Source organism: Heterocephalus glaber, unplaced genomic scaffold, assembly GCF_053883595.1.
Source record: "Heterocephalus glaber isolate CG9 unplaced genomic scaffold, H.glaber_assembly_v1.0 deba00001608, whole genome shotgun sequence".
Classification (NCBI taxonomy): Eukaryota; Metazoa; Chordata; class Mammalia; order Rodentia; family Bathyergidae; genus Heterocephalus; species Heterocephalus glaber.
The window spans coordinates 5,183,849-5,209,511 of NW_028258379.1; the positions used below are offsets into that span (position 1 = coordinate 5,183,849).

A 25,663-nucleotide genomic window follows, 5' to 3' on the forward strand; every position below is an offset into this window, starting at 1 on the left:
AATTCTTTTAGTCTTTTTTTATACTTTTTCCATATTTTTATACTTCGAGTTTTTATACTTTTCCATATTTTATAAACATAGTTAGAATCATGACACAGTACATATACTATTTCATAATCCACTTCTCTTTTTATTAAAAATATGTCACTATAATTTAAGACTCTATACCATTCTGTTCTATTTGTAGAGCATCTATTTAGGATCCTCCATTGATTTCAATCTATAATTTCTTTACTAGTTTAAATATTACAATGAAAATAGATCTTTGCACATGTATCCAATAACTCCCTCATCATAAATTCAGAGATCAAATTATTGAAACCAAGACACATATTTAAATTTTTAATAAATACTGACAGCTTGCCCACCAAAAGTAGTATCTAAAAACTTACCCTGGGCATTAAAGATCAGAATCAATCTCAGTCTCAGTCTCTCCCCGTCCTTCCCTGAGAGAATGAATCCAAGGCCTCACATATCTTTGGCAAATGCTCTACCACTAAGCTACACCCCCAGCCCCCCAAAATCATTCTTAACTTCTGCTAACCTTAGGAGTCACTGAACAGCCTTATCTTTGTATTGTTAAAATTACTAGTGACATTAGCCAATATTTGCCTTTTGTATTTATTTATGCATTGCCTATTGGCTTATACGGCCCCTCCTCCCCCCCTTAAAACCTGTAAAGGTTCTTCATATAGTAATGACATAATTTTTGTGATATAATATGTGTCTTCCTATATGGCTTTTCACTTTCCCTGTGATATTTTTGTCAAAAGAAGCTCTAATACGTACTCAGATCTGTCTTTTTGTTTCACATCAAGATTATACAGGGGCGACCCACTTTCCAGTCCCCCTCCTGTCTCTCTTAGGCAGAGGCTTTCTTTCTCCCAATAAATTTTTCCTACTCTTAAAAAAAAGATTATACAAATATTACTCTTTATCTTCATAAACACTGTGTGGCTCAAATCTGTTTAGACTTTTATGCATATTTGTATTATGTGTTATTAATATTTTGTTGTATGTACAATTTCCCCAATACTAGTTACTGAATAAATTTCCTCCACTGATTTAAAATGCTTTATCATTAATAAATAACTTTATATATAAAATATCTTTTTCCAGATTCTATGCTGTTTTATAGATCTATTTTCTGTTCCTATGCTAGTACCAAAATGCTTTTGCTACTGTAGGCTCAGAGCAGAACATAATGGGCCAGAGCTGAAGGGAAAAAAATCCCTGAATTTTGAGTTATGTTTCCAGCTAACCTATTATCCAAATGTGAGAATTAAGGATATTTTCCATTAAACAAAGATTGAGAAGACATATCACTAACAGCCACAGTGTGTCCTTTGGGATGGAGAAAACTGAACCCAAAAGAAACAGTGATGGTCAAGAAGGATAAGAAAATAAACTGGTGGGCCAGGGATTTAGCTAACTGGTTTCACCGCCTGCTGCGCAAGCACAAGGACCCGAGTTTGATCCCCGGTACCACAAAAAAAGAAAAGAAAAGAAACTGGTAAATATGAAATTAAATTTTAAAAATTGAAAGAACAGGGCTGGGGATTTAGCTCAGTGGTTCCGGCGCCTGCCTCGCAAACGCAAGATCCCGGGTTCGATCCCCGGTACAAAAAAAAAATTGAAAGAACAAAATGATAACACTAGTTAGATTTGGAGATAAAGAAACAAAGTAGAACAAAAATACCAGATAATAGGGGCTGGGGATTTAGCTCAGTGGTTTTGCTGCCTGCTGTGCAAGCACAAGGACCCGAGTTTGATCCCCAGTACTAAAAACAAACAAACAAACAAACAGATAATAACATGTAAAATGAGACAGGAATGATTTGGGTTAAAACTTTCTTTTTTGTTTTTTTTGTTGTTTTGTTTTTTGTGGTACTGGGGATCAAACTCAGGACCTTGCACTTGCAAGGCAGGTGGTGGCACCACTGAGCTAAATCCCCAGCCTGGGTTAGAACTTTCCAAGTTGCTTTATTTGGTAAGAAAGAGGCTTGATTTTCAAATTAATCAAGAATGTGCATTAAAAATAGAAATGTCACTAAAGGAATTTAAACAATGTATGCCTTCCAAACTAGCAGTAAAGGAAAAAGAAACATGTAAAACTGATCAGCTTCTTCATGGAAAAAAATAGAAATATGTGATAAATTCATTCATTCATTTATTTAGAGACAGGGTCTGGCTCTATAGTCCAGGTGGCCTTGAACTTGCAATCCTTCTGTCTCAGCCTCTTGAATGCTGAGATTTCAGGAATGCACCACTATGCCTGGCCATGATCAAATTTATTAAAGCACAAAGTAAGATAATAGAAAATGAACACAAATAATGATAATAAACAAAAGACAAAATTCATTTAAGGCCAGCCTGGGCTACATACAGTAGTGAGTTCAAGGCCAACCTATACTACAAAGTGAGACCCTATCTCAAAAAAAAAAAAAAAAGACCTATAGATAATTTTCTGTGATGACAATAAAATAGAAATAAACAATAAAAATGTAACTTCTATACCCTTATAATTTAAGCCCAAAAATATTTCACTCATTGACTAAAAGATAAAAATGTAAAATGAAGGGTAAAAAAATACCTTAGGATAGTTAGGATATCATTAGCATGTGTATAAATTTTAATTTTCCCTTAAAAAAAAAAACTCCAAAAGTAAAAATCCACAATATGCCCAGTGTTTATATTCCTATCATTGTTTGTTCACTAAATACAACTGTCTACCTTTTTATAAAGGAAATATTAGCTAGAAGGTATAAGAACATTTACATTTTTTTCCACTTTATTTTATTTCATTAGTACATGTTTGTAAGTCATGTGGTTTACAATCATCTTGGGGAGTGATTACATGTACGTATCACAGTTTGGTTTTTTTTTTCACCTCCTTCTCCTTTCCTACCCCCCTCCTCCTCCAATTCCCCAATCACCTTTTTCATACCTGTTGATACTATTTTTTTTAGCACATGTTATGGTTTATCATGTTTACACTGATTGGGTTTATCAGGTTCCTGAACATGGCATATCTTTATTCCTCTCCTTTCCCCTTCCCCCCCCACAAAAAAAACTGAAATTATTAACTCTCAAGAAATTTCATCAGAACTTCCTTTTAACCTTGGCTAATTATAGTACAAGGACAGGATCTATCTATTCAGGGACACTTTGAACAAATACATTACTAAAGGAATCAAGAGCTTACCAGTGGCAGTGAAACTATGCCAAGCATGCCACAGCAGGCTGTTTGTATCACTGAAAGCTCTAAAAGGGTCTCCATGACTGGCTTAGACTATATTTCATTTTATTAATAAGCAAAGGGCCACAGGTGTTTAACATCAAATTACACTCACCCAGGTAAAATGGAACAAAATGTGTGGTTTAAGAAAGCAGTTTTCAGATCATACATTTCTCTTTATATAGTGTATGGGGAAAAGGAATTTAAAAAACAGATACTCAGGCCGGGGATTACAAGGGCAAGATCCCGAGTTCGATCCCCAGTACCAAAAAACAACAACAAAAAAACAGATACTCAAGGTGAGTGATTTTGAATCCACATATTTAAATTTATTTGAACAACTTTTACTGACAAAGTCTCATATCCCAGGCCTTGTAGTGAGGGAGTTCTAGAGATTCTAGGCTCAAACAAGAGAAACCCTTGATAACTCCTATTTTTCTACCAAGGACATTTCTATGTTGTGGCTTTGATGCTGCAATCGAGGCACCTCTGAGTGAGATTTTAATGAGACACTCTGCCAAATAGAGGTGATCCAATTAGACATGGGGAAATAGCTCCAATCGAAACATGATGACCATGGTGGTGGTACTCAATGATAATAATGGAAGCTAACATCACCTAACAGTGTCCCCATACCAGGCACTGCAAATCACATGCAGCTCACCTGTCTCACACCTACAACTGCCCCAGAGGACAGGTGCTATTCCTATCTCCAACACAGAGGAAGAACCAGACACAAGAGAGCACAAATAAATTGTCCAAGGTAGGAAGTTAGAAAATAGTAGAGGCAGGATCTAAATAAACCCAAACAGTAGGCTGAATCCAGAGCTCATGCTTTTAACCATTATTTTATACCATCTATCAAGTCCCTTTCCTGGAATTATGTACAGCAGATAAAGAAATGGAACCCAAAAGATGCAGAGCTACCACCTCAACACAGGGACACAGACCAAACATGTGGCTAGTCCAACTGTTTTCTTGGCTATGTACAGTGCAGAGTATCTTTATAAGGTCCTCCTACCATTTAAACAACCACATCAGCACTTCAAGTAGAAAAGATTGGAATCACAGAAGAAAAAGTAACAGAAGAGAAGTGATTTTTGAATAAAGAGGGATGTAGATGGTGCAAGAGGATTCAGAATGCAGGCAAAATCCTTAAGACTCCGAAACCAAATAGAAGAAAAAATGTGGTTAGGCGGTTTTAGGGAAGAGTAGACAAGGAGAGTGCCAGGAAGGGAGACACAGTTAAAATCTAACGGTCTTTCTCTGTGGTCAGCAAAGGGCTGAATATTCAACTGTATGTAAATCAACTCATATCATATCTTCTGTAATCTCCAAGGAGAATATAATCTTTTTTCCTGAGAGACCCCACCCAGTGATTTTGGAGAAACATGACCCTTTCTCTAGTTCCATTTCCCTTAGAGATTCTTTACTCTCTCTTATCTTGTGAAACTGCATTTTATCAAAATCATAACTCATGTGAGCTCTGTCGTGAAGGAGAGAGAAAGAAAGGAAACTAAGATGGAGAAAGGGACATTGTGCCTGGACTTCAATATGTCTTCATACGTATTCCTCATAAAAACCAATGGAGCAGATATCTCTGTTTCAGATATAAGAAAACCAACAGCCAGAGAGCTTAAGTAGTTTGAGCACAGCCACACTTAGCAAAAGGTGAAGAACCAAAAATGAGATGCATCTACAAAAATCCAACTCTCAGGACCTTCCTACCACGAGTGCTGCCTTACAAGGGCCACAGCTGTCTGAGAATATAGATCCATGTATAATAAATGCTCTCTTACCCTTACACAAAGCTGGATATCATTTTTCAAAAACATATTCACATACTCATCTTAAATCATTAACTTAAAAGCCCTTATTTATAAGACTTTCTATTTAAGCATCTCTGACAATTAGACAAGTCACATTTCTATGTAGATTCCCATCCATGATAGGATGCATTTCTAGTTTTAGCTTCTTTAAAGAGAGTAACAACCTAGATACTTATAGAGCAATCTGAATTGTGAACCTTTCTAGGTTTATAATTTCCCCCTCAATCTCACCTGTACCTAACACAATACCTCTTAGTCCTTTACAGTTTTATTCAAAACTTTTAACTAAGCGTTCATGGAAACAGTTGTATTTTCTACTCATATTTCATGTGTTTCATATTTCATTAATTCAAATTAAATTATATAATGTAGCGAGTGTAATAATTAGAAAAAGGTCTGGGGAAAACCTCACTGGATTCTGTGAAGGATTTAAGTGGTGAGGGCAGAAATATTCAAGTGTTTTAGAGAGTAACCAATACACACTGGAAAGTCACGGGCATTGCCAGTGTGTTGGTCAGCCTTCTGTCACTGTAACAAATACCTGAGACAATTACTTATAAAGAAAAAAGTTTATTTTGGCTCAGTTTTGGAGGTTGCAGGCCCTGACCAGGCAAATCCATTCTTTTCAGGTTCTGTGGGAGTACCTATGTTGAGAGGCACATGGACAGGAAGAAAAACTGCTCACCATGGGCCGGGGATTTAGCTCAGTGGTTCCACTGCCTGGTTTGAAAGCACAAGGTCCCGAGTTCGATCCTCAGTACCAAAAAACAAAAACAAAAAACAAACAAAACAAAAAAACTGCTCACCTCATGACAGAGAAGTAAAAAAAATGAGAAAAAACAAGGTTCTAAAATCCCCTCCAAAGGAACACCCCCAATGACCTAAAGACCTCCCACTCAGTCCCACATCCTAAAGCTCCACCATCCCAATAGCACCACAAGAGCAGGCTTTTACCTCCTGATCTTTGGGGAACACTTAAAATCCAAACTATAGCAGCAGGATGTTCCACAGAGAAAAGGAGAATGGCAGTGACTCTTGCAAAGCCAGAAGTTGATCAAATTAAGAGAACTTTAGCTGGACTTCTGAATTAGGTGAAAGTTCTAATCTATTATACACCCAGAGAAAAAGGACCAGAGAATGTTCAAAAAGCAGAGCTACTAGGTGATGGTAACGGAGAAAAAAAGAGAAGTGCTTGAATTTTTTCAAATAGTTACAAAGAGAGAAGCTACAACTAATCACAGACAAAATATTGGCTAGCAGAAGAAAAGCACAGGCAAAGCTGATGTGAATACATATAAAAAAACAAGTGTGTAGTTGACAAATGAACCAAAAGCTAGCCAAGTAGAGAGCAGGGTGTGGGCACCTTTGTCAATCTTTATACTAAAGCAAATATGTTTTCCTTCTTTACCATGTATGTGTATCTATAAAATATATGGACATATATGTATGTGTTATGTCATATACACATGGATATGACACAGATACACACTATCAGAGAGCATAATCTATGCTGTATGTACTTTTCATAGTTCTATCATGTCTCTGACTCACATTTATATTTTTTTTTCCACTTGTAGAAAGCTAGTAGGCAGGCATCAGTCCTCCCCACAGCTGCCCAAGCAACCCATAAGCTATTCTACTTTCTGGTCACAAGCTTATGCTGTGGATATTTACGCTGTGGATATTTACACTATGGAACAGGATTTCATCCTTGGAAGGGACTTCTCTAGGTCCCAGGCAGATGGTTGTCCCCTATTCTGTTGCTAGACAACTTGGACTGTATGAAATTCTTGCCTGCAACGGACCAGAGTCTGCCTCTGGCAGCTCACTCACACTCACCCCAACTCTGTCATCTGCAGCTACAGGGAGCAAGTCAATGCAGTGTGACAGCATACAAACACTTGATGACGACAGCCACATTCTCAATCTCCTCTTCCCCAGGTTACATGTCCCAAGTGCCTCAGAAGGTACAACTTTCAGCATGGACCCATACAGTAAAGGAAGTGAACTCACCACACTTCACCATTCCTACTTCATAGCACTTTCGCAGTCGGCAGGCCTGGCAGCTTTTACGCCGGTTCTTATCTATGGTACACTGATTTGTAGCAGGACAAATATAATCATTATGTCCTACAGCAGAGCAAAACAAAAACAAGAAAGGGAGAGGCCATCATTAGAATATTTTGGTTAAATCTGTTCTAGGTCAAGGACACTGGTAACAGTACCTAGCTGAGAGATACAGGTAACAAATGCCAAAGTTAACCAGGTTGTCACCTTGATACTGAGTCAAGAGGACCCAGGAATAGTTCAACATCCTATTTTTTTTAACAGGTTATTTCCTCCATGCTCCTAGACTCTCAAGAGCTACATTTAGAAATAGTGTCGGGGCTGGGGATATAGCTCAGCGGCACAGCGCCTGCCTGGCAAGCACAAGGTCCTGAGTTTGATCCCTGGTACCAAAAAAAAAAAAAGAAAAAGAAAAAGAAAAAAGGAATAGTCTCATTTGGATATAGAAAGTCACATGAAATCAAATTGCTCCAAATCACAGAATTCCTTGAATTGTATATCAAGTTATCAAATTCAACTGCTTATATTTTTTTACATATCTTCCTCTTTGGAATTTCATACAATATTTTAAATGAGAATTCACAGTCAAATAAGAAAAATAAAAATAATTTAAAAATTAGCAATCTAGGCCCGGGGATTTGGCTCAGTGGTTTCGCCACCTGCTGCACAAGTGGAAGGATCTGAGTTCGATCCCCGCACCAAAAAAAAAAAAAAAAATTAGCACTCTATATAAGAATAAAAAGTACTGCTGCTTGACAATTGTTGTGGTGAATTATTGCTCTCAAATCTTCACCCTTTCCTCAGCCTTGTCACTGCACAGTATACAAGAGTAGGGAGAGAATATTTCCCTACTAAGTGATGTTGGGCTCGGCCACGAAACTTAAGCCAATAATATGTTAATAGATGGACAATTCTAACAGTTGGCTTGGCCTGTTGAAGTCCTATAAGGCAGAAGCTGATCCAAGAACATGGGGACATAGAGGAGACCAGAACTCAACCTAGGGCCAGAGCCCAGTCTCATGAGGTGGAGCTGCCTTAACCAACTCACAGACCCTAAGTACAAAGACTAATGCTCACCGCAGTAGGACATTAAGACTTTGAAGTTGTTTGTTATGTATCAATGTCTAAGACAATTATATTTTTAATTCTTGTATGTAGGGAAGATAAAACATTTCAAAAATTTTTATTTCAGACACAGTATGGAGAATGGATTAGAGGTAGTAAAACTGATGGAGGCCAGGAGACAAGGTGAGAACCCACTACATTTGTGCAAATGAGAGAGGCTGTCTGGATTGGACGTTAGTAAGATCATGATGGCTAATGGGTCTGAGAAAGATTTAGGAAATAACAATTACAATAGTTGGAAAATAAACTGAATAGGTATTTTGGTGTCTTTCTTGTGTCTCATAAATAATATAGCTTATTCTTCTTACATTAGGGGAATAATAGACCAGAATTTCCGTGTTGTCAATGGATGAATCTCAAGAGCAAGTCATAAAAGAAACAGGTCAGAAAAAACACAAAAGAAAATATTCTATTTATTTTAAACACCAAAAACAGAGCAAATGGAGCTACAGTGCTTAAGGGTGCACAGTGAAACCACAGCAAGGAAGGCAGCAGTGGGGACAGTGTTTCCTTTGCAGGACAAGAGGATCTGTGACCGGAAGCACCCAGAGGGGCTCTGGGGTGCTGCAGTACCCTATGTCAGTGATGGCGAACCTTTTAGAACCTTTAAGAGCTTTCAATAATAACAAACAGCTGGCTGCGGCACATGTGCCATAGGTTACCACCACTGTCCTAATGTCATTGAGCACTGATTACGCAGGGGTTTGGCTTTGTATTATTCTTTAAATTGGATATATATTGCACACAGAATTCTGCATGTATATTATCACAGTAAAAAGATAATCAAAAACTAACTCCAACCTTGTACTAGCCTTCACAATCTTTTACATTTACATGAATCTGTCATTTAGCAAAGAAAATAGATGTGAAGTACAACAAGGCTTTCCAGGCTTCTCTTAGGCTTTTCTTCTGTTAAACCACAGTTCATATCTTTTATTTCAAAATATAACTTCTCTAGGGCTGGGTATAATGGTGCCTCTCTGTAATCCCAGCACTCATCCCAGGCTAAGACAGGAGGATTACTGCAAGTTGGAGGCCAGCCTGTGCTACATAGTGAGACCCTGTCTCAGAGAAAGCGAGAGAAATAATATCTCTAATATGGCCTCATTTTCATTAAAGTATTTTAAATTTGTACATTAAATTTCCCTCCCTATATTTTATGTTTTAATTGAATATTTGGAACACTGAACTATACCCCTCTATCCCTTTTTCAAAATTTTGAGACAAAATCTTGCCAAATTGCCCAGGCTGGCCTCAAACTTGTGATGCTCCTGCCTCAGAATCCTGAATAGCTAGGATTACAGGTGTACACTAACGAATTTCATGAGAGCATATCTTTCCTAAAACTATGAGAGCTAGAAGGCTATCACCTACATAAATACCATTTCTGCATGGTGGAATTTGGAGATGATTTTATTGTCTCCTGCCTTACATTTTCCTACACAATCTGAATGTTTTATAATGAGCATATATCATATTTATAAAAAAGAAATGCTTGTTTTTGTTAGTACTGCTTCTATGAGTAAGGCGAGGTGGGTGTGGACAGTGAAGAGGTGGACCCTGAGCAGTGTGCAGACGTCTCCTATGTGGGGTGGACCCCGTGGTGGGGTGTTGAATCCCCAGTGAAGAGTGTGTCCACCTAAAGAAGGGACAGTGGCAGCCACAGAAAAAAAATTCGTTATGTAGAAGTAAAAATAATAGGAACCAAGTTCCTCATATGTTAGAGAAATGAGACACAAATACAGAAAAGGAAAAAACTACTTTTGGTATTCAATTAGAATCAATGATACTGGTGTTTTCAATACATAGATATGGAAACATAGAAACATGTATGTATGTGTGCATATTTAAATATATGTATACATGTATAAAGATATTTCCTAACTTTGACCCCTGAGTGGACCTAGGCACAGGAACATTACAGGAGCAATGAAAAAACTATCACTCAGATCTTGGTTTAGAAAGACTACTCTTGGCCGGGTGGGATGTTGCACACCTGTGATCCTGCACTTGGGAGACCGAGGTGGGAGGATCACAATGAGTTCAAGGCCAGTCTGTACTACATGACACCTTGTCTCAAAAAAAAAAAAATACCATTCTCCACTAAGCAGCCTCCATGGAGAAACAGCTCATTCCAGGACTGAGGCGGGAAATGTACAAGCTAAGCCTGAAACATCTGCCAGCAAGTAAAACAGTGCCCAAAGAATAACAGGAACATGTCAAAAAATAGAGCCAGATGGCTTCCACTGGCCATCTCCTACTGACATGTAGACATCAAACAAATAATGATACTAAAGACAGCAACCCTTTGCACAAAATAGGAAGCCATAAGTTATATTGATGTAAGTTAATTTACTGCAAGTTTAATGAGGAGTAGGATATTTACATAGTCTCAAAGGAGTTCCCAACAAAAATACTCATTAATTACTAAAGGGAAAAAAAGAATACTTTTACGGAATAGAAGATAGCCAACATCTAGGACAAATTAAAATCATGAATCACATGAACAGAGCTAATGAGAAGAGCATAGTTCTGTGATATTCCTGCCAATAATGTGTAAGCTGAGTCTAATGATAAGGAAGCATCAGACAAACCAAGAGCAAAGAACATTCTGCAAAATAACTGACCCAAATCTTCAAAAGCATTATGATCATGACAATTTAGGAAGGACCAAGGAACAATTCTTCACAGAGACTAAAGACATAACAACTAAATGCAAAGTCTGTTCCTGAACTGAATCCTGTTCTATGAGGGCACAGTTGGGAAAACTTGAATAGAAGCCAAGGATTAGACAGATAGCAGGAATGTAACAAGTGTTAATTTCCCAATTTGGACAGTTATACTGCGGCTATATAAGAAATACATGCTAAAGTATTTCAGGATGGTAAGAATAAAACGCTGGCAACTCTTTCTTAGATGATCACAGAAAAAAGGCTCATTATATTAGCACATGCACATTTTAAGTTTGAGACTCATTAAAAACAAATCTTTCATTGACTTTCTAAACAATATGGCTGGTTATTCACATAAATACAAGTTAATAATCAAATACAAATCAGCTGAAATTTATCTGTATTTCAACTGTTACTGTTTTAAGTCTTGAAATTGACTTCCCTTTTTCCAACCCACCAGATTTTTTTTTTTTTTCTGGTACCGGGGATCAAACTCGGGTCCTTCCGCTTGGGAGGCAGGCACCGGAACCACTGAGCTACATCCCTGGCCCACCCCACCGGATTTTAAAGAACATTGTTCAAAGGACATGCTTTCATGTTTGGACCATAATCAAAATTTATAATTCTAACAACTTTAGGCAGATTACAATAATATTTGTTCAACAGAACACAAACTAAAATTCAGTTGTTTGTGGTTGTATCACTGTGTCCTAGGTTGAGTTGACTTGAGTTCTATACAGCACACATATAGACTACAAGGTCCTAGGGGTGGTAAGAGATCTCTTCCCAGAGACACAAAAACCACTCTCGATGGTGACCATCCCCAGAACCAGGTGCAAGAAGCAATGCCTGCCCAACCTGGCAAACCAACACATCTGACTACCTGCTGATTTCCAGGTACTTTTCACCAACATTTCATTTAGTCACATAATTTTTCAATACAGAACTATGATCCCTATTTTGCAAATTTTAAAAAAGGCTCAGTTCAATAATCTCAAGATTATTGTTTTTAGTTTCTATGCTGCAAAACAAATTTTTTAAACCTTAGCAACTAAAACCAAAACAATTATCTCATCATTTCCATGAGTCAGAAGTCAGGCAGAGCTGAGCTGAATGCTCCACTGAGGGTCTCACAGGCTGTGATTAAGGCACTCTCATCTGAACCTCAAGGTCTGCCATGTTCTTCCATGTTGTTGACAAAAATCAATCTCTTGCAGTTGTAGGACTGAGGTTCCCATTTTTGCTAGCTATTGGCTGCACACTGCTCTCAGCTCCTAGGAGCACCTGCAGTCCTCAGCCCACTGGCAGTGCACAGCATGATTCTGCTTTCTTCCAGCAAAGAGGAATGGGTCTCTGTGACCTCCACTCTCTCTCCAGTCGGCTACAATGGAGTCTTATATAATCTTCACATATTCCAAGAACAACTCTCCCAGCACCATTGGCTCTATGACGCAAGCTACCCAAGGGGGGACTCTCATCACACGCACAAGTTCTATCCATATGCAAGGGTAGGAGGTCACAGAGGGTGTGTTACAGAATTTTTAATGAATAGACAATTATCTTGCTATTATTTTTAATCTTCACTTATTATATACAAAAAATTACATTGAGAACCAAAATATATATTTACAATCAGAAGTTTTCTACTGTAGCTTACAATAAAATGCTTTCTATTTTGAAGATAAATGTACAGCACTTTCCATAGCAGAAGCAATCATGAGTACTTTCTAAAAGTCCCAAGAATGATATATATTATCTTTCTAAGCTTTATGAAAAACTTTATAGCAAAGAGCATTTAAAAGGACTGCCAAAAATTCATTTTTATTGTCTAAGTTTATTTTAAAGGATAATTTTACCTTAAAAGGAAGGAAACAAAAAAAAAAAAGAAAGGAAACAGAGTCTGGGATTTAGCTCAACTGCATCATGCCTGCCTGGTAAGTGCAAGGTTCTGAGTTCAATCCCTGGGTACCGCAAAAAAAAAAAAAAAAAAAAAAAAAAGAAAGAAAGAAAAACAGACACTTCTCAAACTGCACCAAGTTATTTCCATGCACTAAAATATCTTCGTTGTTGTTGTTCCATGCAACTGTCAGAGAAGTATGCTACTCCACACTAACAAAACTGAGAGAAAAGTTCAAAGCAAAATTAGAAGCAAAATATGAGTTAATTCATTCAGTTAAGACTTTAAACTTCATAGGAAGTTCTTCAGAATGATCTACTCAAACAAAACAAAAACAGTGACTGGAAAGAACCAATCATTTCATCTGGTTGTGGCGCGGGATGATACAGAATTTCAGAGCCTATTGCTTTTTTTTCTTTCTTTTTCTTTTTTTGGTGCCAGGGATTGAATTGTGGTCCTTGCAGTTGTGAAGCAGTTAGCAGAACCACTGAGCTAAATCCCCAGCCCCAGAGCCTATTGTTTTGATACTCTAAATACAGGTCCCAGGGAAAAACATACTGGGGAGAGATAACCTCTCTGCAAGAAAATGTTCAAGAACCTTTTCCATATTTAAATTTTGCCTTAAATTCTACCATACTGCCTTTGGCATCTGAAAGCCTGTATAGTTCTCTAGGGACTGACTTTAAAAAAAAAAAAAACCACGCCATTTTATCAGACTAGTCTGTATACCTCTGGCTGTGTTTTATGTCTTAAAACTTTCCCTGAAAAGGAGTAAATTTTTTTTTTTTGGTACTGGGGATCAAACTCAGGTCCCTTGCACTTGAGAGGCAGGCACAGTGCCACTGAGCTAAATCCCCAGCCAGGAGTAAATTTCTTTTCTATAGCTCTGGGTCTGTTTAACTCTATTCTTGATAGTCAAAGATCACAGAAAATAATTCATCTGAACAACTGTTCCAAAAGCGGTAGATTCGTATTTGATGGTATTATATTCTAAATAAAATCCATCAGCATGGGGTTATGTAGAAAAGCAATTTATTTTATTACATAGCCGGTCATGGAGAGTAACAGGCCTGCTGGTGAGACAAGTCACCTGAAATGGAGACAGTAGCAAACCAGTGGTCAAGGATAACTCCTAAAAAGGAAAAGTAACTTATCAAGGATGAATTTAATTTTAAAAATAAATATAAGCTATCAAATCACCCTTAACTTGACAGTCTACCTGAGGCACAACTGTCATCTTTACAACATCTTGGTGGTCCCAAGTCAAAACAACAAAAAATATTTCATAGAAAGGAAAGGAATAATATGAAAACAGCTCCAAAAATACACTAACAAGCAAAATTATATTGGGAAGGAGGAATATGTAGCTTTGACTTAACTGAAGAATCCAAGAGGAGATGGTCTACATAGGAAAAATGTGCACCCTGGAAAGCCAGGTACGAAGATTTAGAATAGGAATCTATGACTTGATTCTCCCCCTAATTCCTGAATAAAAATGACATCTTGCAGTAAAAACAAAAGGGGGGTCAGATTTAGCTCAGTGGTGCGCTGTGCCTGCCTGGCAAGTACAAGGTCCTCAGTTTGATCCCCAGCACCAAAAAATAAATAAACTATATATATATATATACACACACACACACACGTATATACATATATATACACACACACACACACATCAGGTTATCTTAGTGCTCTCCAAAATTATTAAGCCCGTGTGAGTACTGATTATCACCCATATCCAGCTTCATAGTAGAAACGAGCATTGGGCTTGGAATCAGAACACAGGAGTATTTATCGCCCACGGCCACCTTGGCACTTTTATGTCTCTGTGACAGGAATCTACCTGTGACTTGTTCCCTGGACAGCTTTCAAAGTTCAAGGCCAAATAAGCTCCAGGATAAGTGAGCATACATCTCCAAGGTAGTAACACTTTACATGACCTGTGGGCTTCTGGAGCTTTCCATTTAAAGGCCAGCCTCAGCAGTATTAAGGAACAAAGAGCTGAAGATCTATGAACAACAAAGAGATTTTAAATTTTCAAAAGATAATTATAAAATTACTATCAGGATATACTAATTACTATTATTAATATATACAAGAGAAATAGCCAAAAGAATAAAATTTATGATAAAACCATTTAAAAATGGGCCCAAAACATTAAAAAAAATAGCCAGATGGAGTGGTGCACACCTGTAATCCCAGCACATGGGAGGCTGAGGCAGGAAGATTCCCATGAGTCTGAGACCAGCCTCGACTATATAGTGAGACCCTGTCACCAAAAAAATTAACAAAACTTTATAAGACATATAAAAGACCTAAACAAATGGAAAGATGTTTCCTGATGTGAAAACTATTAAACAAATTCCTTCCAAAATAATTCTTAGACTTGATGAAATCTCTACTTTTCTTACCCTTAGGGATAGGAGATCACTATTATTCTAACATACCTATGGAAAAGTAAACAAGAGAATATGGTCAAGACTTCTTTTTTTTTTTTTCCCAGTGCTGGGGATCAAACCAAGGATTCTGCACATGCTAAGCAAGTGCTCTATCACTCAACTGCAGCCCCAGCCCATTCAGGATATTTTTTAAATAGGTGGTACTGGTACTGGGAAGTATTCAGATGCATTATAAAACCACAATGGTTAAAATAATGTAGTACTTATTTAAGAATGAAGAGATAGGCAGGTGTGGTGGCGCACACCTGTAATCCCAGCACTCAGGAGGCTGAGGCAGGAAAATTCCCATGAGTTCAGAGCCAGCCTGTGCTCCCTAGTGAGTTTAAGGTCAGCCTGGACTACAGAGCAAGACTGCCTCAAAAAACAAAAAACAAAGCAGTGGAAAAGTGAAAAGATTCTCAAAGTAGTAAACATTAAAGCCACAATGAGATGCCATTACATATTATTACATACATTAGAATGGCTAAAATTTTAAAAATTGACAGTATAAAGTTTTGGAGAGAAAATGGTGTAACTGGAACTCTTATACATTATTATGGAGTATGAAAAGTAGAACAGCCACTTTGGAAAAGTTTGTCAATTTCTTATAAATTCTTATACAATCAGCAATTTTACTCCTAGGTATTTACCTAAGACAAACAAAAATAAATGTCTACACAGAGAGATATAAATGAATATTCAAATCAGTTTTATTCAAAATAGCACAAAACTGAAAACAACCCAAATGTATGAACTGTAATATAGCAATGCCTTTTTGTTACTTAAGAAGAAAAAGGATACATGCAACAACATAGATAACTCTTTAAAGCATCACAATACGGACAAAAAGCCTTTTTGTGATGGTTATATACTCTGACTCTCTAGAGAAGACAAAACTACAGGGAAAGCAAACAGATCAGCGGCTCCGAGCGATGGGAAACATGAAATTGTCAGCAATGCACAGGAAGAAACTCTCAGGGAGGACAACATTCAAATCTTAACTATGGTGCTGATTACATAACCACATGTATTTTCAAAACTTATAAACCTATTATTAAAATAAAGTTTGTGATTATATTTCATGTAAATTATATTGCAAAGTTTAAAAAAATCAATTCCCATGTTTTAAATCAGTGAAAATACATGGATTTATTCAATAAAAATGAGGTCAAGAAAATATATTGTTTAGAGAGAAATAAATTTGATTCATATTTTATTCAATATGCCAAAATAAATTGGTTTTCAGTTAAACAATGAAATGTAAAAATAAACTATGAAATAACAAAACAGAGGTAAAGTTTATATACACTCTAGGTATGAAAGAACTTTTTAGGTATAAAAATTATATGTAAAACTATCAAAGTTGGTAATATCTGACAACTTAATTAAATATATTTCTGCATGTCAAAATCAGTGTCAATTGGAAAAACTGACACATATAAAAATTAATATATTAATATTAAAAGCACATAATAATTTATAAAGCAAATGGCAGAATCCAATAGAAAAATGTGTAAAAGCTGTGAATAAAGAAGTCAAAAGATGACGCACATCTAGAGATGAAGGGAGGTGGTGGGGAAGGGGAAGTAAAAAAGAATGAAGATGTGTTATGCACAGGTACCAACTCCATCATTGTGCGCTGCAAACATGTACTAATACAAATGTTTTAAAATATGGAGCACATTTTCAAGACTATTTTAATCTGTATTTTCCTATGTTGCAATTCTAAATAGCCCCAATAAATAGAATTCTCTTTGTTTTGGGCAGTGAGGGGAAGGCAGATGAATTTAGGAGAAACATTCACCTCACTAATTAAGGGAAGCAAATTAAAAAGTAAAGACACCATATGTACCAAGATTTTTTCTTTTTCTCTCTAATGATAATACTTGATTCCATTGAAATTTTGGTAATACCAACACTCACACACAGCTGGTAGAAGAATAAGTTTACACAACATTTCTGAGAAATAATGAAAACACCTATCAAGAATCATAAACTTTAACAAACTATAATCCGAGAGATTTGTTTGAAAACTACATCCAGAGTAACTGCTAGAGATTTCCTCAAAGATTCATGGACACAAATATCACAGCATTATTTAAAACAATAAAAGTAACTGATTATATGTTCTACAATAAAGAGATAAATTATTCCATAAGATGAATATTATACAGTTGTTATAAAGGTTTCTAGAAATTTAACAACATGGGCAAATGCTGCCAAAAGCATCATGTAAAAAAAAAAAAAAAAAAAAAGATCCAGGGCTGGGGATTTAGCTCAGTGGTGCCGCTGACTGCTTTGCAAGCACAAGGACCTGAGTTTGAGCTCCACTACCAAAAAAAAAAAAAGATCCAAAAAGTCTATGTAGGATCAGGGGTTTAGCTCAGTGGTCCACAGCCTGCCTCAGAAGTGCAAAGATCCAAGTTCGATCCCCGGTACCAAAAAAAGAAAAAAAACAAAACTCTATGCACAGAATGAGCCTAATTGGTAGGCTTGCCGTGGCTCCCAGCATAGAGGAGGCTTCCAGGTTGGTGTGCCATGGCTCCCAGGCAGGAGGCAGCTTCCGGGTAGGCATGCCATGGCTCCCAGCACAGCGGAGGTGAGCCACATGGGTGCCAGGAACACACACACCACTCCACCACCACACACCACCCACCCCGTGTCAAAATGAGAAGACAGGTAAACAAGCCACAGAACCAGACTTTCACCTACAGCAACCCCAAAGGGAAATGAGATGGAACACTGACACTCAACCACCTGGACTCCCTGAACTAGCAACAAAAGAGGATCTGGAAAAAATGAAATCAGAAATAATTTCTCACGTAACAGCAAAGATTGTGCCCATAGTACAAGACATGATTAATAAATCTAGAGAAGATACAGATAAAAAAATAGAGGAGCTGAGGAACATGATGGAATGCCAACATAGGAAACAAATGGAATCCATAAAACAGATGCAAACAGATTTCCAGGACATTAAAAACTCCACTGAAAGTCTATGCAGCAGAATGAGCCAATATGAAGACAGAATTTCAGATATAGAAGATAAGATTGCAATTAGTGACCAGAAAAAGAAAAAATTCTTTAAAATTTTAAGGGACCAGGGCCGGGGATTTAGCTCAGTGGTTCCAGCACCTGCCTTGCAAGCGTGAGGTCCCGAGTTCAATCCGCCTGATACCAAAAAAAAAAAATTTTAAGGGACTAGGGGCCAGGGATTTAGCTCAGTGGTTCTGGTGCCTGTTGTGCAAAGACAAGGTCCTGAGTTCAATCCCTGGCACCAAAAAATAAAAAATAAAAATTTAAGGGACCACAAGAAATCAATTCCAGCAGCTGCTAGATGATGCAAAGAAAAATAACATAAGACTGATTGGAGTCAATGAAGAAACAGGAGACAGTGCAGATGTCATAAAAAAACTGTTGACAGAAGTGATGGCAGAAAACTTCCCAAGAAGGGGAAAAGAATTTGACATACAGATAAGTGAGGTATATAGGACTCCAACTAGCCTTGATCAAAAAAATCTACACATAGGCATATAATTGTTAAGATTCCAGAAACCCAACAGAACAAAGTTCTACAAGCAGTTAGAGAAAAGAAACAAATCACAAAGGAAAGCCCATCAGAATCACAGCAGACTTCTCAGTGCAAACCCTCAACGCAAAAAGAGCTTGGAGTGATGTGTTTCAAGCCCTAAAGGAAAACAACCTTCAACCCAGATTGATGTACCCTGCAAAACTATCTTTCAAAATTGATGGTGAAATAAGATACTTTCATGACAAAGAGCACCTTAGGAACTTCATGAATACCAAACCAGCACTCCAAAAAATTTTAGACGATATCCTAGGAAAAGACAAGGATCATATCTCCAGAAAGCCCAGCAGAATGAATCTACCGGGCACAACAAGAAATTAAAAGCAAAGGGGGAGGATCAAACAAAAAAAGTCATGACAATAAGTCAATACGTATCAGTTATAACCATCAATGTTAATGGTCTCAACTCACCAATCAAAAGAAAAGACTGGCAGAATGGGTAAAGAAGCAAGATCCTACAATATGCTGAATACAAGAAACACACTTAATTCAAAAAGAAACTCATAGACTGAAAGTTAAAGAGTGGAAAACAATACTTCATGCGATGGGAACCTGAAAAAAAGCAGGAGTAGCTATCCTCTTTGCAGACCAAGTGGATTCAAACTCACACTGATTAAGAGAGACAAAGGACACTATATCCTTGTAAAGGGAACAATCCAAGAGGAAGAGATGACAATCATAAATATCTATGCACCAAACACTAGTGCACCCAACTATATAAAACAAATACTAATGGACATGAAAAACCATATAAGCACTAATACAATAGTAGTGGGGGATCTCAATACCCCATTGTCACAAATAGATAGATCAACTAGACAAAAAACAAGCAATGAAATACTAGAACTCAATCAAACTCCTGAACATATGAACTTAACATGATTACAGAGTGTTCCACCCCACAAAATCAGAATACACATTCTTCTCAGCTGTACACGGGTCATTCTCCAAAATAGACCACATACTCGCTCATAGAACATATTTAGGTAAGTGCAAAGGAAATGAAGTTATCCCCTGTATATTATCAGACCATAGTCCGATGAAACTGGAGATCAATTTCCATAAACACATGGAAATTGAACAACACACTTCTGAATAACCAACGGGTCACAGAGGAAATTAAAGAAGACAGTTCCCTCAATGAAATGACAATGACAATACAACATATCAGAATCTATGGGACACAATGAAAGCAGTCTTACGAGGGAAATTCATAGCAGTGAATAATCATATTGGGAAAACAGAGCGAGTCCAATTAAACAACCTGATGCTGAACCTCAAGCTTCCAGAAAAAGAAGAGCAGGACAACCCCAAAGCTCATACAAGGGAGGAAATTATAAAGATCAGAGGAGAAATCAATGCAATGGAGACTAAGAGAACGATACAAAAAGTCAATGAAGCCAAGAGTTGGTTCTTCGAAAGAATCAACAAAATTGACAAACCCTTAGCCAACCTTGTCAGAAAAAGCAAAGAAAGGGCCCAAATCCATGCAATTAGGAATGAAAAGGGTGAAATTACAACAGACCCAGCAGAAATCCAGAGGATCATCAATACCTACTTCCAGAACCAATACGCCAATAAGATGGAAAATACAGAAGAAATGGACAGATTCCTAGATACATATGAATTACCAAAGTTGAATGAAGAAGATCTAAAAATTCTAAACAACCCAATATCAATCAATGAAATTGAAAATGTAATTAAAAACTTACCAGGGGCTGGGGATTTAGCTCAGTGGTTCCACCACCTGCCTTGCAAGCACAAGGTCCTGAGTTTGATCGGGTACCAAAAAACAAAAAACAAAAAACAAAACTTACCAACCAAGAAAAGCCCGGGTCCTGATGGCTTCACTGCTGAATTCTACAAGACATTTAGAGAGGAACTCCTACCACTACTGTTTAAACTCTTCAGTGAAACTGAAAGGGAAGCAATACTCCCAAAATCATTCCTGGAAGCAAACATCACCTTGATCCCCAAAGCAGAGAAAGACCCAACCGAAAAAGAGAACTATAGGCCAATCGTACTAATGAACATAGACGCAAAAGTCCTTAACAAGATACTGGCAAACAGAATGCAGAAGATCATCAAGAAGATCATACACCCTGATCAAGTGGGATTCATCCCAGGGATGCAGGGATGGTTCAACATACACAAATCAATCAATGTAATACACAATATCAATAGAGCCAAGGACAAAAACCATATGATCATCTCAATAGATGCAGAAAAAGCATTTGACAAAATTCAACACGCATTTATGATAAAAACCCTACAAAAAATTGGAATAGATGGTCTCTACCTCAATCTGATAAAAGCCATCTATAAAAAACCAACAGGCAATATCATACTAAATGGTCAAAACCTGAAATCCTTCACACTAAACTCAGGAACAAGACAAGGATGTCCACTACCACCACTCTTGTTCAATACAGTTCTGGAAACATTAGCCACGGCAATTAGACAAGAGAAAGAAATAAAAGGAATAAAGATAGGAAATGAAGAAGTCAAATTGTCAGTATTTGCAGATGACATGCTACTCTACATAGAGGACCCCAAGAACTCCACCAAAAGTCTTCTAGACTTAATAACCAAATTCAGTACAGTATCTGGATACAAGGTCAACACACAAAAATCAATAGCTTTCCTCTACACGAACAACAGACTCACTGAGAGAGAAATAGGGCAAACAATTCCTTTCACAAAAAACTGAAATACCTAGGAATCAACCTAACAAAAAAAATCAAAGACCTCTTCTCTGAAAACTATGGCATTTTGAAAAAAGATATTGAAGGGGATATCAGAAAATGGAAAGATATCCCTTGCTCCTGGGTAGGAAGGATCAACATAGTGAAAATGGCTATACTTCCAAAACTGCTATATAGATGCAATGCAATTCCAATTGAAATCCCAGCAGCATACTTCACAGACCTTGAAAAAACAATCCAAAACCTCATTTGGAACAAGAAGTGACCCAGAACAACAAAAGTAATTCTAGGTAACAGAGACATGGTAGGGGGTATTACAACCCCCAACTTGAAACTATACTACAAAGCTACTGTGATAAAAACAGCATGGTACTGGCAAAAAAACAGACCTGAGGACCAGTGGAACAGATTAGAAGATGCAGAAACAACTCCAGACATACTCAGCCACCTCATCTTTGACAAAGGAGCCAAACACCCTTGCTAGAGGAAAGGTAGTCTCTTTAATAAACGGTGCTGGAGAAATTTGGTTTCAACTTGCCAAAGACTAAAACTAGACCTATATCTCTCACCATGCACTAAACTAAAATCAAAACGGATAAAAGATCTAAATATAAAAACAAACGCTGAACCGGCTGGAACAGAGGTTAGGTAGAACTCTTGAAGACATTGGGGTAGGAAAAGACTATGAACAAAACCTCAGTGCCTGTGAACTAGCAGAAGTAATCAACAAGTGGGATCTCTTTTTACTAAAAAGCTTCTGCACAGTAAGAGAAACCACCAGCAGTGTGAAGAGACAACCCACAATGTGGGAAAAAATTTTCACGAGTGGTCCCTCAGACAAAGGTCTACTATCTCGACTCTATAAAGAACTTAAAAAAAACCAGACCTCCCAAATTTAAAGACCCAATCCAAAAATGGGCATCTGAAATGAACAGACATTTCTCAGACAAAGAAGTAGACATGGCAAATAAACATATGAAAAAATGTTCAACATCACTGGTCATTCGAGAGAAGCAAATGAAAACAACACTGAGATTCTACCTCACTCCAGAAAGAATGGCTGCTATCATGAAATCAATCAACAACCCAAATGCTGGTGGGGCTGTGGGGAAAGAGGAACCCTGCTGCACTGCTGGTGGGAGTGTAGACTGGTACAACCACTGTGGAAATCAGTATGGAGATACCTCAAAGAACTAGGACTGGAAGTCCCATTTGATCCAGCTATTCCCCTGCTGGGGATCTTCCCCAAAGAATTAAAAGAATCATACCACAGTGATATATGTGTGCCCATGTTCATAGCAGCACAGTTTGTGATAGCTAAAACTTGGAAACAGCCCAAATGCCCATCAATTGGAGACTGGATAAAGAAAATGTGGTTTTTTTATAAAATGGAGTACTACTCAGCCATAAAAAAATGAGAAATTAGAGACTTTTATAGCTAAGTGGATGCACATTGAGGTGATACTCTTAAGTGAAATAAATAGGACACACATGTATAAATACTGAATAGTTTCTCTGGTGTGAGAAACTGAAAGTGTAAATAAGGACTAAATGTATAATAGGTAATGTGAAATAGGAAGAAAAGGGGCAAAGGGGAAGGAAGTGGAAGGGCTAGGGGAAAGGATAGAAGAGAATGGGATTAATATGGGAAAATGGAAAAATAGGAACAAAATCTTTGTAAATAGGATTGGAGGGGTTGAAGGGAGGGCTGGGCAAGGGTGAAAAATAAGAACCAAGAGACTATGTAAAGGTGCAAATCTCCACTGATGAATGTCCTTATATTGTACACCTAAAATGTACCAATAAAAGGATATACAAAAAAAAAAAAGAATGAGCCTAATTAAAAATATCATCATCAAAGAACTGTTGGAATGCCAGTAGTGATCAAAATGCACAACTTACTGTCTCATTCCCACTGTATTCTAAAGCCTGGTATAGCACTCAATAAATGTTTATTAAATGAATTTCAATAGCACAAAAAGTAAAGAACAAGCTTTAAAAAATAAGCCATGCCTTCATCAGGGCTGGAAGTGATGAGGAGCCTTTCCCAGTGTCCCCATCCTCTGAGATTCATGGTCCGGAGGAGAAAGGTGCACCCATCGCTCTGATGGCGCTCACTGTGTGGAGCCAACACAGCCCGTGTGATGTCACACCCAGCACCACCCAGCTTCTGTAAGGGGGCCAAATACTTCAATCAGATGTGGTCAAACAGCTTACAGATCAAGTTGGCAAGCAGTTTAAAATGATAAATTATGAATTTTTTAAAAAAAGAATGGTAGGGCCGGGGATTTAGCTCAGTGGTTTCACCACCTGCTGCGCAAGCGCAAGGACCCGAGTTCGATCCCCAGTACCAAAAAAAAAAGAATGGTAAATGGAACAATTTCCCAAGTTAAGAGAATACTATCTTGGCCTGTTTGCGATAGTTCTAAAGAACTGAGTGTAGCCTCTTTAATAAATGGTGGAGGCCCGGGGATTTAGCTCAGTGGTTCCGCTGCTTGCCTCGCAAGCACAAGGACTGGAGTTCAATCCCCGGTATCAAAAAAAAAAAAATAATAATAATAATAATAATAATAAAATAAATGGTGCTGGGGAAATTGGATCTATACATGTAGAAGATTGAGTATAGACCCATACATCTCAGTGTGTATGTAAACAAAATCAAAATGGATCAAAGAGGGCCGGCCGGGGATTTAGCTCAGTGGTTCCACCCACTACCTCGAGAGCGCAAGGTCCTGAATTCAATCCCCAGTACCAAAAAAAAAGGATCAAAGATCTTAATGTTAAAATAGAGACAATCTCCTGGAAGATAAAGATACAACTCTTAAAGACATAGGCAAAAACTTTCAATGGCACAATAAACGATACCAAGAAGAAACAAGTGGGATCATAACAAATTAAAAAGCCTATGCACAGCAAAGGAAATAGCTAATAGAGTGAAGAGACAACCTACAGAATCGGGGAAAACAATTTTGCCAGCTATTTCTCAGACAGAGGAATATAGAACATATAAAGAGGGGCCGGGGATTTAGCTCAGTGACACTGCACCTGCCTGGCAAGCACAAGGTCCTAAGTTCAATCCCCAGTACCAAAAAAAAAAAAAAGAACTCAAAAAAATTAGACTCCCCAGCCGGTCATGGCAGTGCATGCCTAAAATCCCAGCACTCAGGAGGCTGCAGCAGGAGAACTGCCATGAGTTCAAGGCCAGTCTGGGCTCTATAGCGAGTTCAAGGCAAGCCTAGACTACACAGCAAGACCCTGTTTCAAAAACAAAACAAACCAAAAAGACTCCCCAAAGTAAAAGACTCAATCAAAAAAAATGGGCAGCTGAAATAAACAGATACTTCTCAGGAGTACAAATGGCCAATAAATGCATGAAAAACTGTTCAACATCGCTGCCCGTTCGAAAAATACAAATTAGAGCTACACTGAGATACCACCTTAACCCCAAGAGCATGGCTATTATCAAAAAAATCTAATAATAACAAATGCTGGTGAGGATGTGGGGAAAAAGGAACTCTATATTGTTGGTGGAAATATAAACTAGTACAATCACTATGAAATTCAGTGTGGAGATTCCTCAAAAAATGAAAACTAGAAATTCCACTTGACTCAGCTATCCTCCTTCTAGGTATAGTCCCTAAAGAGTTAAAATCATCATATTATAGGGGTGCTTCCACACTCATATTTATAGTGGCACAATTTATAATAGCTAGATCTTGGAAACAGTATGTATGTCCATCAACAGATGAATGGATAAGAGTGTATTTGTACACAATGGAGTACTACAGTGGTGCCTCGGTTCATGAACTCAATTTGCTCCATGATTCTGATCACAAACAGAACTGGACAAGAACCAAATCAAATTTTCCCTTAAGGTCAACCTTGAACCTAACCTTTGAATTTGATTTGGTTCTCATCCAACTCAATTTGCAACCAGAATCATGAATCAAGTTTGCAAGCCAAGGTAACTTGAGGCATAAATGGGCAAATGGATGCAACTCAAGAACATAATGTTAAGTGAAATAAGTCAGACATACAAGCTTAAATATCACATGGTTTCTCTTATATAAGAAATTCTAAATATATATAATACAAATAAAGTG

At 37.6% G+C, this 25,663-nt stretch overlaps 1 protein-coding gene across 5 annotated transcripts in view; it reads right to left on the reverse strand.

Annotated features, from left to right (window-relative positions):
* The window catches only part of Esr2 (estrogen receptor 2), a 122,365-nt gene that overhangs the window by 75,949 nt on the left and 20,753 nt on the right, over positions 1-25,663 (reverse strand). For all 5 annotated transcript variants that reach the window (XM_021247789.2, XM_087195253.1, XM_004837415.3 and 2 more), the window contains exon 4: positions 7,081-7,197. In XM_021247789.2, the coding sequence (XP_021103448.1) occupies positions 7,081-7,197 (117 nt within the window). The remainder of the gene's footprint in view (positions 1-7,080; positions 7,198-25,663) is intronic.